This window comes from Phyllobates terribilis, unplaced genomic scaffold (assembly GCF_046119375.1).
Source record: "Phyllobates terribilis strain yellow unplaced genomic scaffold, ASM4611937v1 Scaffold_11__3_contigs__length_659146591, whole genome shotgun sequence".
Classification (NCBI taxonomy): Eukaryota; Metazoa; Chordata; class Amphibia; order Anura; family Dendrobatidae; genus Phyllobates; species Phyllobates terribilis.
In genome coordinates, this window is record NW_027362771.1 from 52,024,436 (window position 1) to 52,040,448 (window position 16,013).

Sequence of the window (16,013 nt, forward strand, 5' to 3'; positions counted from 1 at the left end):
TGATGTATTTGAGTCCTCTAAATGTTTTCCTACTACCTCTCCAGTGAAATGTGTTCCCCTGTTACTTTCTTTTAACTCTGGAACCCTATATTGACATACCACTTCTCACATCAGCTGCTTAGCTACTGCTTTTGTTGTTGCTTTCACACAGGGTTAGGCCTCATGGTAACTGTATGAAATCAATCTGCAGTTGCTGAAACTAATAAAATGATCTTGGGCTGCAATCTTTCAGTACCTTCCTGAGTTGTGGAGGGCACACAAATCACAGGCAGAAAGACATGCAATAGGGGCCTGATGCTAGCCAAAGTTGATTCACCATACATGGCTTCTTAAGCACAGTGAGTCAGACCATGCATCAAAAGGCCAATCATAAAAAGTGATCTGGGAAGGCAACACTTCTCACCAATCTCCACACATCATACACACATGTTGCTCCATTGCATTTCCATTCTTCTTTGCAGGAGGACTAATGCTGTAGGTTACCTAACAGTTCAGCGACCACAGATATATCCTGCTGCACAATATATATGTAGTTATCTGGTAGCATCATGATGGTGGCTGTTTTGGAATCTGTATCTGACAGGACATTACCCTGGGCTTCACTTGTCTTTTCCGTCTTTTGAGCCTGGAATTAGATTATAGACACTTGTATAGGAGCTCCAGAGCTTGAAAAATACAGCCTAACACGTTCAGCATTGCATATAGATCTACCTGTGGATTTATCAAAATTCTGCTTCTCCAGATTGGTCCATAGTTGAGTGCCACTTCAAAAGTATATCTAAAATCAGTGTAAATGTTTGCTGTCTGTTCTTCTGCCATTGTACATGCTGCAGCAAGTGCCTTCAGCTCTGCCTCCTGCACTGAACAGGAGGGCAAAAGTTGTTCCCGTATTAACAAATCTTCCAAGATGGTCAGTGCATGGACTCTCATGGCAGTACCTGGAGCCATCTACAAAAAAAACATGAAAATCTGCATGAGCAATTGAAGTTTCAAGAACACACTCAAGTTCTTTTATCTAAATTTTCATTAGTTCCAAGCAATCATGGTAGTCTTCAGGATCGGAAGTAAAAAATAATTTATTATTATTATTATTTATTATTATAGCGCCATTTATTCCATGGCGTTTTACATGTGAAAAAGGGGTATACATACAAGAACAATTACAATAATCTTGAACACAATGTGACAGCGACTGGTACAGGAAGAGCGAGGACCCTGCCCTCAAGGGCTCACAATCTACAAGGGATGGGTGAGGATACAGTAGGTGAGGGTAAAGCTGGTCGTGCGGCGGTATGGTGGAGCGGTGGTTACTGCAGGTTGTAGGCTTGTCGGAAGAGGTGGGTCTTCAGGTTCCTTTTGAAGGTTTCCACGGTAGGCGAGAGTCTGATACGTTGGGGTAGAGAGTTCCAGAGTAGGGGGGAAGCACGGGAGAAATCTTGTATGCGATTGTGGGAGGAGGAGATAAGAGGGGAGTAGAGAAGGAGATCTTGTGAGGATCGGAGGTTGCGTGCGGGTATGTAACGGGAGACTAGGTCAGAGATACATGGAGGAGACAGGTTGTGAATGGCTTTGTATGTCATGGTTAGGCTTTTGAACTGGAGTCTCTGAGCAATGGGGAGCCAGTGAAGAGATTGACAGAGAGGAGAGACCGGGGAATAGCGGGGGGATAGGTTGATTAGTCGAGCAGCAGAGTTTAGGATAGATTGGAGGGGTGTTAGAGGGGAGGCCACAGAGCAGGAGGTTGCAGTAGTCGAGGCGGAAGGTGATGAGGGCATGCACTAGTGTTTTTGCAGATTCCAAAAACTGTAAAAATTCCAGCCCCTTTTCAAGCACTTCACTAGTGTTGAACATAAAGTATTTGGGGAATTTTGACGCTTTACAAATATAACATTAGCATAGCCTTAAAAAATATTTTCAATGCCACTGCTTCAGAGAAGTACAATATTGATAAGGTGTATTCAGGCACAGAAAACAACAATTAAATTAAATTACTAAAATAAGTTGTTTTTCCTTACTTCTTTTTTGTGACCAACTTGTAACGCTAATCACCATTCACGGACAAACCGTGAGGCAGGATAATCAAACACTCCAGGGTCAGATACCAAGAGAGCACGTAATAAGCAAAAGGGAAATAGATAAAGGGAAAGTCAGGTCACGGTCTGAAGTCAGAATGCCAGGAGAATAGCTGATCAGAGTAAAGGGGTTGAGCAAGCAGATAGTCAGAACTAGGTCGAAAGTCAGGCAGCAATAGATCAATAAATTGAGCACAGAATACCAGGCAAACAGCACCACCAAGAAAATGCTACGATTGGCAAAGATCTGAGTTGAGAGCTCAGCTAAGCAGCAAGGAGTTAATTAGAAACAGGGAGCACCTGCAAGGAGCCCAGCACCTCCCAGCCTCTGATTGGATGGCTGAGCTGTCAATCAAAGTACCAACAGCTCGGCACACCCCTGCACCAGCCTGGACGACTGAGCTGTCAATGGACACACCGACAGCTCAGCACGCCCCCATACCAGATTGACAGCTCAGTCATCCAATCAACACACTGACAGCTCAGCATGCTCCTGCAACCAATTGGACGACTGAGCAATCACTCACTGTGCCCATGACAGAGGAGGAATCATGACACAACTATTATACTGTATATGCTATTGTGACATCAACATCTTTGACCCTTATCACTTTCCCAGATATTAAGTTGCTGATTGTAAGAGACAGAGGACCCAATTAATCCAAGCTTTCTTGCCAGAATTCTGTCGTAGAAACCTTGAAAGGTTGCAACTTTTGGCGCTTTCACACCACTTCTTCTCAGCTCCACCAAAATGGGCAGAGCCATGATGGAGGGGAAAACTGCGGGGGGAGGGGTGGTGATACCACAGTTCGTCTAAATGATGAAGGAGTAAAATTTCTGAGATAGCGTATAGAGGTGCATTCCACTCGTCAGACACTCCAGATTCATGAAGAGGAGGGCAGCTCTACTTGAATAAGGAACATCTGACTTCACCACACCCCTTCATCAAGACCGGCGACAAAATAGTCGGTCTTGATGAATCTGGTCCACAGTTTCATCACAAAAATTGTTGCCTTTGTACCTGAATCTGTATATACAGTATTTGGCAGAGAATTCCCTTAAAAGAGATGTCTTGTGGAAGCAATTTATCACTAATCCACAGGTGATAGCATGCTGATCGGTAGGAGACCCTACTGGGCCTGGATTGATTGATAGATATGAGAATTTTTCATTCCCAACTGGGAACTTTTAAACATGTTACAGATTAGAGAAGCAGGTCAGACGCCTGACCACTTTTTCATTCATTTTCCATGGGACTGCCAGAAGAATTAAAGTGCAGCTCTCAGCTCTCATAATAAATTAATGGAGCAGCGGTCATTCATTCACTCTATCCTGTGTATAGGCGATAACATGTTCTCACTGGACAACTCCTTTAAGCACACAATACTATCTAGAGAATGTGCATATCACATTGCTTGTCAGACAGTTCCTCAGATACAACACAGGCATAGATTTCATCCATACACAGTGCCTTACAGAATGTCAGAATGCAGAGAAACTGAGTTCATGCACAGTGCAGCCATCAGACCATATCGATTTTGCCTATCAGGGTACCATTATGAACAGTATAATCACAGTGCATCGCTATATACAATGCAGCTCTCAAAGTGGGCCCTCATATACAGTCCAGCTTCCAAAGACAATGCAGCTGCCAGAAAGTACACTCCTAAGCAGTGTCAGTCCAGCCCCACAATGTAAAGTGCTTTAAAGGTGTACAAATAACATTTAGGTTTTAATATTAATACTAATTCCTGCTTACTAATTCTTATTCCACTAGTCTACTTTGTATTTTGTCATATATTTTTTTATTTTATATTCTACAAGCCATGCTGGCTCAGCAAATGCTGCTTCACTTAGCTTTATGGAGAATATTTCATGATTTTCTTTGTTTATTAATTTGCAGATTGCACGAAAAAGAAGAAAATTAATGTGTGCCTTTGTGACTGGGGACCTTGCAATAATATTTATACCATGCCGATGCCCACAAGAGTAATGGCCAGGAGATTTAGAATAACTCTAAGTTTCCTAACCAATAAAATGTATTTTACCACTGAAATCTATATTATATCAATATATAATTAAAGTATTCTGGAACTGAAAGTATCAATTATTGATAACAAAGATTTAAAAGAAAAAAAAAATACATTCATAAATTCACAATTTGAGAATAATTTTGTTGATAGAAGAAAATATATATGAACATAAAAGGTGCCAACCTAATTTTGTAAGCTTTTAAGATTAATAAAAGGTATTATTTAGAGTGTGTGGGTTGCCATACACAGGCATACTATGGGTGTTTAGTACTAAGCTGTAATAGGGCTGTCATAGAGGTGCGTGAGCTCCTTGTTGTACCTGAGTAAGCCTCTGATTTCATATGGAGGCACACTATTGTTAAGTTGTGTCAGAAATTTAGAAGCCAAACAGTGTTTGTGCCTGGCGCCATGCTGTGTGCATAAGCCTTTATTGCTGTGATAGGGCTTACATGAAGGTCTATGAGGCCTTTACCTTCTTAAAAAGGTTTTCCGGGCTTTGTCTATTATTCGTGTTTGGATCTAGACTGCAGAATGCTGACAGTTTGTAATGTACTCCCTGTCAGCATTCTGCACCGTTGCCTAGATACCAAACATGGCCTGTGACCAGCTTCACGCCTGATTCTGGAGTAGCTGGTCACACCCCGTCTGGAGTTTTCCTGTTCAAAGACTAGACATAAAGACACAGCTGACGCCACTCCCAGTCTCCAGCAGGCCCTCCTACTTCCACCCTGCATGTGCTGGAAGCGATCCGAGCACTTGTGCAGTAAGCCCTTCTCCTGCTGCTGTCACACTGTAAGTGCAGGGTAGTGCTGGGCTAGGGAGTGCAGGGAAGCTCTGTGAACGCTGATTGGACTGAGCTGTCCAATCAGCTGCAAGGAGGAGGGACATTTTCTCCTATCAGCAGGTGTGACTGATCTGTCCAATCAGCTGTTTCAGTGCTCACACAGCGCTGCAGCCATTTGCTACTAGTAAGTTTCCTTTCCTTGCTATAGCCATTGCAGTGTTTCTAGCTGGTGCCAGCACCCTGACTTAAACTCGTCACCCCTCTCCCACCTCAACTCCTCAACAACAAGTTCTGACGGGACGGAGGGGAGGGGAGGAGAACGATGTCTGCAGATATGGGGAGGCTCATCAAGAGGCAGTTTTCACTTGTGGACTCCTTATTCTTCAGCACCTGGCTATCCTTGAAAAAATTTAAGTGTACAGTACAGACCAAAAGTTTGGACACACCTTCTCATTTAAAGATTTTTATGCATTTTCATGACTTTGAAAATTGTACATTCACACTGAAGGCATCAAACTATGAATTAACACATGTGGAATTATATACTTAACAAAAAAGTGTGAAACAACTGAAAATGTGTCTTATATTCTAGGTTCTTCAAAGTAGCCACCTTTTGCTTTGATGACTGCTTTGCACACTCTTGGCGTTCTCTTGATGAGCTTCAAGAGGTAGTCACCGGAAATGGTCTTCCAACAATCTTGAAGGAGTTCCCAGAGATGCTTAGCACTTGTTGGCCCTTTTGCCTTCACTCTGCGGTCCAACTCACCCCAAACCATCTCGATTGGGTTCAGGTCTGGTGACTGTGGAGGCCAGGTCATCTGGCGTAGCACCCCATCACTCTCCTTCTTGGTGAAATAGCCATTACACAGCCTGCAGGTGTGTTTGGGGTCAGTGTCCTGTTGAAAAATAAATGATGGTCCAACTAAACGCAAACCGGATGGAATAGCATGCCGCTGCAAGATGCTGTGGTAGCCATGCTGGTTCAGTATGCCTTCAATTTTGAATAAATCCCCAACAGTGTCACCAGCAAAGCACCCCCACACCATCACACCTCCTCCTCCATGCTTCACGGTGGGAACCAGGCATGTAGAGTCCATCCGTTCACCTTTTCTGCATCGCACAAAGACACGGTGGTTGGAACCAAAGATCTCAAATTTGGACTCATCAGACCAAAGCACAGATTTCCACTGGTCTAATGTCCATTCCTTGTGTTCTTTAGCCCAAACAAGTCTCTTCTGCTTGTTGCCTGTCCTTAGCAGTGGTTTTCTAGCAGCTATTTTACCATGAAGGCCTGCTGCACAACGTCTCCTCTTAACAGTTGTTGTAGAGATGTGTCTGCTGCTAGAACTCTGTGTGGCATTGACCTGGTCTCTAATCTGAGCTGCTGTTAATCTGCGATTTCTGAGGCTGGTGACTCGGATAAGCTTATCCTCAGAAGCAGAGGTGACTCTTGGTCTTCCTTTCCTGGGGCGGTCCTCATGTGAGCCAGTTTCTTTGTAGCGCTTGATGGTTTTTGCAACTGCACATGGGGACACTTTCAAAGTTTGCCCAATTTTTCGGACTGACTGACCTTCATTTCTTAAAGTAATGATGGCCACTCGTTTTTCTTTACTTAGCTGCTTTTTTCTTGCCATAATACAAATTCTAACAGTCTATTCAGTAGGACTTTCAGCTGTGTATCCACCTGACTTCTGCACAACACAACTGATGGTCCCAACCCCATTTATAACGCAAGAAATCCCACTTATTAAACCTGACAGGGCACACCTGTGAAGTGAAAACCATTTCCGGTGACTACCTCTTGAAGCTCATCAGGAGAATGCCAAGAGTGTGCAAAGCAGTCATCAAAGCAAAAGGTGGCTACTTTGAAGAACCTAGAATATAAGACATATTTTCAGTTGTTTCACGATTTTTTGTCAAGTATATAATTCCACATGTGTTAATTCATAGTTTTGATGCCTTCAGTGTGAATGTACAATTTTCATAGTCATGAAAATACAGAAAAATCTTTAAATGAGAAGGTGTGTTCAAACTTTTGGTCTGTAGTGTATATATACATATATATATATATATATATATATATATATATATATATATATATATATATATATATATATATATATATATATATACATACACACACACACACAGTGCAGACCAAAAGCTCATCATGAGTGTGCAAAAAAGCAGTCATCAAAGCAAAAGGTGGCTACTTTGAAGAATCTAGAATATAAGACATATTTTCAGTTGTTTCACACTTTTTTGTTAAGTATATAATTCCACATGTGTTAATTCATAGTTTTGATGCCTTCAGTGTGAATGTACAATTTTCATAGTCATGAAAATACAGAAAAATCTTTAAATGAGAAGGTGTGTCCAAACTTTTGGTCTGTACTGTATATATATATATATATATATATTATGTGTATGTTTATATATATATGTATATTTTGTGTATGTTTATATATAATGTGTGTGTATATGTGTAACTATATCTATATATAATATGTGTATATTTTTATTTATTTTACTCACTTATATAGCTCAACTAATTCCGCAGCGTTTTACAGACATTATTGGCACTGTCCCCATTGGGGATCACAATCTAATTTCCCTATCAGTATGTCTTTGGAGTGTGGGAGGAAACCCATGCAAACACGGGGAGAACATATAAACTCCTTGCAGATGTTGTCCTTGGTTGGATTTGAACCCAGGACCCCAGCGCTGCAAAGCTGCATTGCTAACCACTGAGCCACCGTGTATATGCCAGTTATGTGCAACATGAGAGGTGTGTGTGAGTGATGTGTACATATGTATACTGTGTGTGTACATAATGTGTGTCGTTGAATATAGGCATATACAGTGCCTACAAGTAGTATTCAACCCCCTGCAGATTTAGCTGGTTTGATAAGATGCAAATAAGTTAGAGCCTTCAAACTGCAAACGAGAGTAGGTTTTATGAACAGAAGCATAAATCTTACAAACCAAAAAGTTATGTTGCTCAGTTGAATTTTATTAAATTTTAAACATAAAAGTGTGGGTCAATTATTATTCAACCCCTATGTTTAATATTTTGTGGAATAACCCTTGTTTGCAATTACAGCTAATAATCGTCTTTTATAAGACCTGATCAGGCCGGCACAGGTCTGTGGAGTTATCTTGGCCCACTCCTCCATGCAGATCTTCTCCAAGTTATCTAGGTTCTTTGGGTTTCTCATGTGGACTTTATTCTTGAGCTCCTTCCACAAGTTTTCAATTGGGTTAAGGTCAGGAGACTGACTAGGCCACTCCAACACCTTGACTTTTTCCCTATTGAACCAGGCCTTGGTTTTCTTGGCTGTGTGCTTTGGGTCGTTGTCTTGTTGGAAGATGAAATTACGACCCATCTTAAGATCCTTGATGGAGGAGCGGAGGTTCTTGGCCAAAATCTCCAGGTAGGCTGTGCTATCCATCTTCCCATGGATGCGGACCAGATGGCCAGGCCCCTTGGCAGAGAAACAGCCCCACAGCATGATGCTGCCACCACCATGCTTGACTGTAGGGATGGTATTCTTGGGGTCGTATGCAGTGCCATCCAGTCTCCAAACGTCACGTGTGTGGTTGGCACCAAAGATCTCGATCTTGGTCTCATCAGACCATAGAACCTTGAACCAGTCTGTCTCAGAGTCCTCCAAGTGATCATGAGCAAACTGTAGACGAGCCTTGACATGACGCTTTGAAAGTAAAGGTACCTTACGGGCTCGTCTGGAACGGAGACCATTGCGGTGAAGTACGTTACTTATGGTATTGACTGAAACCAATGTCCCCACTGCCATGAGATCTTCCCGGAGCTCCTTCCTTGTTGTCCTTGGGTTAGCCTTGACTCTTCGGATAAGCCTGGCCTCGGCACGGGAGGACACTTTCAAAGGCTGTCCTGGCCGTGGAAGGCTAACAGTAGTTCCATAAGCCTTCCACTTATGGATGATGCTCCCAACAGTGGAGACAGGTAGGCCCAACTCCTTGTAAAGGGTTTTGTACCCCTTGCCAGCCTTGTGACCCTCCACGATCTTGTCTCTGATGGCCTTGGAATGCTCCTTTGTCTTTCCCATGTTGACCATGTCTGAGTGCTGTTCACAAGTTTGGGGAGGGTCTTAAATAGTCAGAAAAGGCTGGCAAAAGAGATCTTTAATCCACACATGTGAAGCTCATTATTCTTGGTGCCTGAACTACTTCTTAATACTTTAGGGGGACCAAACAGAATTCTTGTGGTTTGAGGGGTTGAATAATAAATGACACTCTGAATTAACTTTTAACGTTTTAAAAAAAAAAAAAAAAAAAAAGCACTGCAGCAAATTTTGTTTTTGTATTTCCCACTTCCAGGCTGATCTACAGTACAAATGTCACAATGCCAAGTTAATTCCACATGTGTCAACCAGCTAAATCTGCAGGGGGTTGAATACTACTTGTAGGCACTGTATATTTATACATATATATATATACATATACAGTATATATTTATAAATTGTGGTAAAGTCTCTCGCTGCTGCACTTGGAGGTAGAAATAGAACACTGTCTCTTTAAATGATGTGGTTTATTATAAACATCAGCATAAACTACGGCCAAGAGGAAAACATCAACATGGCCTTTCTGGCATAACAGGAAACCAAAGGGGAAAAAGGCACAAACAGTCCTTACTTCGGCCTAGGTCCGGACACTCGGGGTTAGCAAGCAGCACACGGTCCAGGTTAGCACAAACAGAAGATCCTCTCTCAGAAGCTGGTGCCACACACTGACCACACCTGAGTGTAAAGGCTGGCTATTTAAAGCCCAGACCACTCCCTGGATTGAAGATATGGTGGACGGCTTCCCGCCCTGCACTTAGCCATCCACCTAAAACATGCCCTTGTAAACCTGGCTCATTAACCCTCTCTGCACCTAAAGTGCAGGAGAAACTTCCATGTTTCACATCACTGAAGCTAATAGCCTCAGTGAAACATATCTCCCTTCCGACACTCTGCCAGTGACTTTGTCACTATATATATATATATATATATATATATATATATATATATATATATATATATATATATTACACACACATACATATAGTCATGGCTGAAAGTGTTGAAGTGTTGGCAACCTTGAAATTGTTCCAGAAAATTAAGTATTTCTCCCAAAAAATTATTGCAATTACACGTGTTTTGTTATACACATGTTTATTGCCTTTGTGTGTATTGGAACAATACAAAAAGACAGAAAAATAAAGGCAAATTGGACATAATTTCAAACAAAAGCCCAAAAATGGGTAGGACAAAATTGTTGGCACCTTTCCAAAATTGTGGGTATATAATTTTTTTCAAGCATGTGATACTCGCTCAAACTCACCTGTAGCAAGCAACTGGTGTGGGCAATATGAAAATCACACCTGAAATCAGATAAAAAGGGGAGAAGTTGACTCAATCTTAACATTGTGTGTCTGTGTGTGCCACACTAAGCATGGAAAACAGAAAGAGGAGAAGAGAACCAACATTTTTGAACAATATCAACAATCTCAAGGTTACAAGTCCATCTCCAGAGATCTTGATGTTCCTTTGTCTACGGTGTGCAACTTAATCAAGAAGTTTAAAACCCATAGCACTGTAGCTAATCTCCCTGGACGTGGACGGCAGAGAAAAATTGATGAAAGGTTGCAAGGAATGATAGTCCAGATGGTGGATATGCAGCCCCCATCAAGTTCCAAAGAATTCAAACTGTCCTGCAGGCTCAGGGTGCATCAGTGTCAGCACGAACTATATGTCGACATTTGAATGAAATGAAACGCTATGGCAGGATGACCCCTCTGCTGATACAGATATATAAAAAATCTAGACTGCAGTTTGCCAACATGTACGTGAGTAAGCCAAAATCCATCTGGGAAAGCGTCTTGTGGACAGATGAGACCAAGACAGAGCTTTTTGGTAAAGCACATTATTCTACTGTTTACCGAAAACGGAATGAGGCATACAAAGAAAAGAACACAGTACCTACAGTCAAATATGGTGGAGATTCAAAGATGTTTTGGGGTTGTTTTGCCTTCTCTGGCACTGGATGTCTTTGTATTTGTATAGTATTTGTCACATGGCGGACATAAAAACCATCAGACGTATCCCTTTATTTATAATGGGGGTCTGTTTTTTTCCATTAGGGTATCTGCCAAATGTTGGACAACTTAATTGAAACCAAACAACCCTAATTATAGTTACGCTTTATTAGTTTCCATAACTATCCTTGGGTTCTACATTTAAAATATAGGAGATAAGGGATGACTATAGCTATTTTTTTCCCTGTATTGTGTAAATGCTCTGCAAAAAATGATTGATTCTGTATCTAACTTTGAAATTGCACTCCCTGTTAAATCATAACATAACACTTTTTGTTAAAAAGGTAACAATTCTAGTGGAAATGGTCATCAGAGTTGCTACCTAACCCATCAGAGGGGAAGGTGCATTATGGATCCTGTTACCTTAGTCTCTGAGCCATTCCTTTGCTTTGGGGTGTGGGGGGGTCATTGGCTTCATCTGCCTAGGGCACCAAAATACTTTGCTCCGGCCCTGGTGACATGGCACCCTAAAATCATTCCAGCAAAATCTTAACTCCAATATGACGCTTCTTTCCTTCTGAACTTTGCACTGTGCCTTAAAAATATTTTTTGACCACATATGGGGTATCTGTTATGATCTGCAACATAAACCAGGGAAAGAAGGAGAGAGCCGTCCCCACAGCAAGACCAAGCCGAGCCCCCACGCTGCAGTGGGCAACCCGCTCCCCGCGAACAGACCCGACCCCGACCCCAGCCAGTCCGAACGGAGACCCACAGAGAAAGGGAGGGGTCCCCAAAAGAACCAAGGACCGGGACAAAAATGGGACACCTCCCAACAGAAGCCGCTGCAGAGCAAAAGACAAACTGACAAAAGCACTAGAGGTCCCAGAGGACCAAGCAAACCAGAGATAGATAGACACAAAAGCACCCGGCCAGAGAGACAGTCAAAACAACACTGAAGTCCAGCAAAGCCAGAAGGGCGGAGCTGGAATATATAGGAAGATGGTCACGTGACCGCAATACACAAGATAGAAACAAAAACAAACAGGAGGGTTCCAACAGTATCGGTGTACTCTGGAGAAATTGCACAACAAATTGTATGGTCCATTTTGCTCCGTTACCATGTGAAAATGAAAAATTTGGAGCAAAAGCAACATTTTTGCGTGAATAATTTATTTTTTCATTTTCACAGTTCAACGTTATAAATGTCTGTGAAGCACCTGTGGGTTCAAAATGCTCACCACACATCTAGATACATTCTCTGAGGAGTCTAGTTTCCAAAATGGGATCACTTGTGGGGGGTTTCCACTGTTTAGACACATTAGGGTCTCTTCAAACACGACATGACATCCGCTAATGATTCCAGCAAATTTTGCGTTCAAATAGTCCAATGGCGCTCCTTCCCTTCCTAGCCCTGCCATGCGCCCAAACAGTACTTTTCTGCCACATATGGGCTATCGACGTTCAAATTTTATGGTCCATTTTCTACTGTTACCCTTGTGAAAATACAAAATTTGGGGTTTAAAAAACATTTTTGTGGGAAAAAAAGTGATTTTTTATTTTCACAGCTCTACGTTCTAAACTTCTGTGAAGCACCTGGCGGTTAAAGGTGCTCACCACACATCTAGATACATTCATTGAGGGGTCTAGTTTCCAAAATGGGGTCACTTGGCGGGGTTTCTACTGTTTAGGCACATCAGGGGCTCTCCAAACGTGACATGGCGTCCGCTCTCGATTGCAGCCATTTTTGTGTGCAAGTAAAAGTAAAATGGTGCTGCTTCCCTTTCGAGCCCTGATGTGTGCCCAAATAGTAGTTTTGCCCCACATATCGACATACTTAGGAAAAATTGCACAACAATTTTGGAAGTTCAAAATTTGGGGCTAAAGTAAAATTTTTGTGAAAGAAAGTTAAAATGTTCATTTTTTTCTTTCCACATTCCATTAATTCCTGCGAAACACCTGAAGAGTTAATAAACTTCTTGAATGTGGTTTTGAGGACTTTGAGGGGTGCCGTTTTCTGAATGGTGTCACTTTTGGGTATTTTCTGTCATAGAGGCCCCCCCAAAGTCACTTCAAATGTGATGTGGTCACTAAAAAAATGGTTTTGTAAATTATGTAAATGATGCAAATGTAAAGTAGACATATGGGAAATGTTATTTATTAATTATTTTGTGTAACTGTCTGATTTAAGGGCTTAAAATTTTAAAGTTTGAAAATTGCGAAATTTTCCAATTTTTTTGCCACATTTTTGATATTTTCATAATTATACACAAATCATATCCACCAAAATTTACCACTAACATGAAGTACAATATGTCACAAAAAAAAAACAATTACAGAATCAGGGGGATCCGTTGAAGCGTTCCAGAGTTATTACCACATAAAGTGACACTGGTCGGATTTCAAAAATTTGCCTAGTCATTAAGCTCAAAATTATCTACATCACTAAGGGGTTAATGTTATGGCATAGGTGTATATGAGGCTACCGAGTTTGGATCAGGAGACCCACAGCCAGTCTGGTCCAAGTAGGGACTGTAAAGGAGTGGAAAATCTGCCCACACTCCCCCTTGAAGTTTTCAGAGTTATATAATGTATTGTGATGTTTTTAAATGTTGTTTATCCATTTTCTGCCCAGCAACAGTGAGTTAGCAGTAGACAGGGTTATCAATTGGGGAACAGCCCTGCATGGGAGGCGTTACATGGACACACAGGTTTGCAATTTCCTTTTTGTTGACAGCTAGAGTTCAGCATTGAGAAGTGAAAGACTTATGGTCTAACCATGTGCAGACCTACATGAGAACAGTGTTGTATGTAAGGAGGGAAGACCACCAGGCATCAGAAAGTATGTTTTAAAAGAAAGCAAAGAATTAAGTGCGGCAGGATTCTGGATGGCAGGCTGGCAGCCTAATGGAGACTAAAGGGAAGGATGAGGTCCTTAGCCCAGGCCAGGAAGCTTAACTAACGGTATGGAGAATTGCTCAGGTGAGCAGTGGGACGAGGTCCTTAGCCCAGGCCAGGAAGCCTAATTAGCGGAATGGGGAATTGCTCAGAAAAGTAGCAAGATGAGGTCCTTATTGTAGGTCAGGAGGCCTTGGTAAACGTATAGGCATCACTCAGGGAGAGCAGTGGGTCAGGAGACCTAAAGAGAATTAAGTTAATAGGAATACGAGTTCTCCTGTGGTGACATAAAGATGCAGTGGCACAGAAAGGAGCGTGTAGCCCTGATCGAATGGACAGTGAGAGTATTAGTGGGAAGTCGTACCAACGCACCTCAGCCAGTGGGGTCCTCACAATTCAACTGGGAGTTGAGATTAGTTGTGAGGGACCATAGCATTACACCTCAACCCATGTGGTCCTCACAGGTGGAAATAGAGCTTCCCACAATGCTTTGCTGGACTGTTATGACTTGTAATGGAAGTAACATAATGTCATATGTAACTGGAAAGTGCCTGCCTCTAAATTGTACAGAAGAAACGTTCATGAAGTGCCCTTTCTATCTAATTTTTATATTTATCAAGTTGTTGTTAAGAAAAGTAACATTTATTTTTGGACTTTGGTCTCCCTCCTTCAATTCTACCTCATCTGGTCCTGGCCTGACAAGTTCAACAGCAGTCTGCAGAGGTGTATCGCCAAGGTAACATCAGCACAAACACCAAGCCAGGACCACCATTTTCATGTAGTGTGGCGGGGTGCGGATAATGCTCCTCTCGTGCACGATTGCTGCCCCGCACCATGTTACCGGACAGTGACACATAGTTGTGTTAATGAAACCTAGCGGTAAGGCCAAACTAAGTAGCCATGTTGCAGCCACGTAGTCTTTAAATTGCTTGAAAGATAATTGCTCGATATTTCAGGCCGATTGTAATAACCACATCGTTTTGCATATGAAATAGCAGTTCTCCTGCAAAATCAAATGACTGTTTGTTAAACAATTAAAAGATACAGCAGCTATTTGTGATGTGGCCACTTTGTTTAGCCTTACTCTAAAGATTAAATGTTTAATATATACGCAAATTGTCTCTTCAGAGAGGAAGAGGACTTGAACTCTAGTCCTACCTATAGGAAGTAGCAATCCTACAAGTCAATATGGACCCTTTAACGAGCCTTGCAATATGACAATATGACCATTTAAGAGCATATCTCACAACTTTCCAGCCTTTACAGAATAATTTTCCTCCTGCTGAAGTCCTATATTTCTCTTTTATTACCACCACAAAGTATGATGCCAACAAAAGTGCCCCCCAAACACAGTATGATATTCCCATGGTGAATTCCTCCACATTAGCCTCCACACACACACAGTATGATGACCCTACTGTACCCCAACTCAACTCTCAATTCAAAGTATGGTGACCCCAACACAGTATGATCCCCCAATTGTGACCCCCACAGAGCCCTCCATGCAGAATAATGGGCCTACATACAGTATAATGGCTCCACAGTGTATAATGGCCTGCTAGCCGTCCAAACAGTATAGCCTTCCACACAAACCTTCACAATACATAATTGCTTGAATACAGTATACTGCACTCCCCATGGTCCTCCACACAGTATAATTCACTCCGCATGGTCTCCACAGAGTATAATGCACTCCCCATGGTCTCCACAGAGTATAATGCACTCCCCATGGTCCGCCACAAAGTATAATGCACTCCCCATGATCCTCCACAGAGTATAATGCACTCCCCATGTTCTCCACAGAGTATAATGCACTCCCCACGGTCCTCCACACAGTATATATGTACTCCCCATGGTTTCCCCAGAGTATAATGCACTCCCCATGGTCCTCCACAAAGTATAATGCACTCCCCATGGTCCTCCACAGAGTATAATGCACTCCCCATGGTCTCCACAGAGTATAATGCACTCCCCACGGTCCTGTCACACTGACTCTGCGTACAGGAGGTCAGGGGCCTAAGCTGACCCTAAGCTGGGGCCCTGACTAATCCCTCTACCTGGAGATACTGTTAAAGGTACAGAGGTCCAGGCCGCCAGCGTAACCCCTACCTCCTGAGGATCCCTGCACCTCAGTAATCTAGTCCTGAGAAGGACCCCGATCACAACAA

The 16,013-nt window shown here is 42.3% G+C and overlaps 1 protein-coding gene across 1 annotated transcript in view; it reads left to right on the top strand.

The window, feature by feature from the left end:
- Positions 1–4,172, top strand: part of LOC141165555 (E3 ubiquitin-protein ligase RNF14-like) — a 35,505-nt gene extending 31,333 nt beyond the window's left edge. The window contains exon 8 of the mRNA XM_073651249.1: positions 3,976–4,172. Within this exon, the coding sequence (XP_073507350.1) occupies positions 3,976–4,000 (25 nt within the window). The 3' untranslated portion in view covers positions 4,001–4,172. The remainder of the gene's footprint in view (positions 1–3,975) is intronic.
- Positions 4,173–16,013: the final 11,841 nt, after the last annotated feature.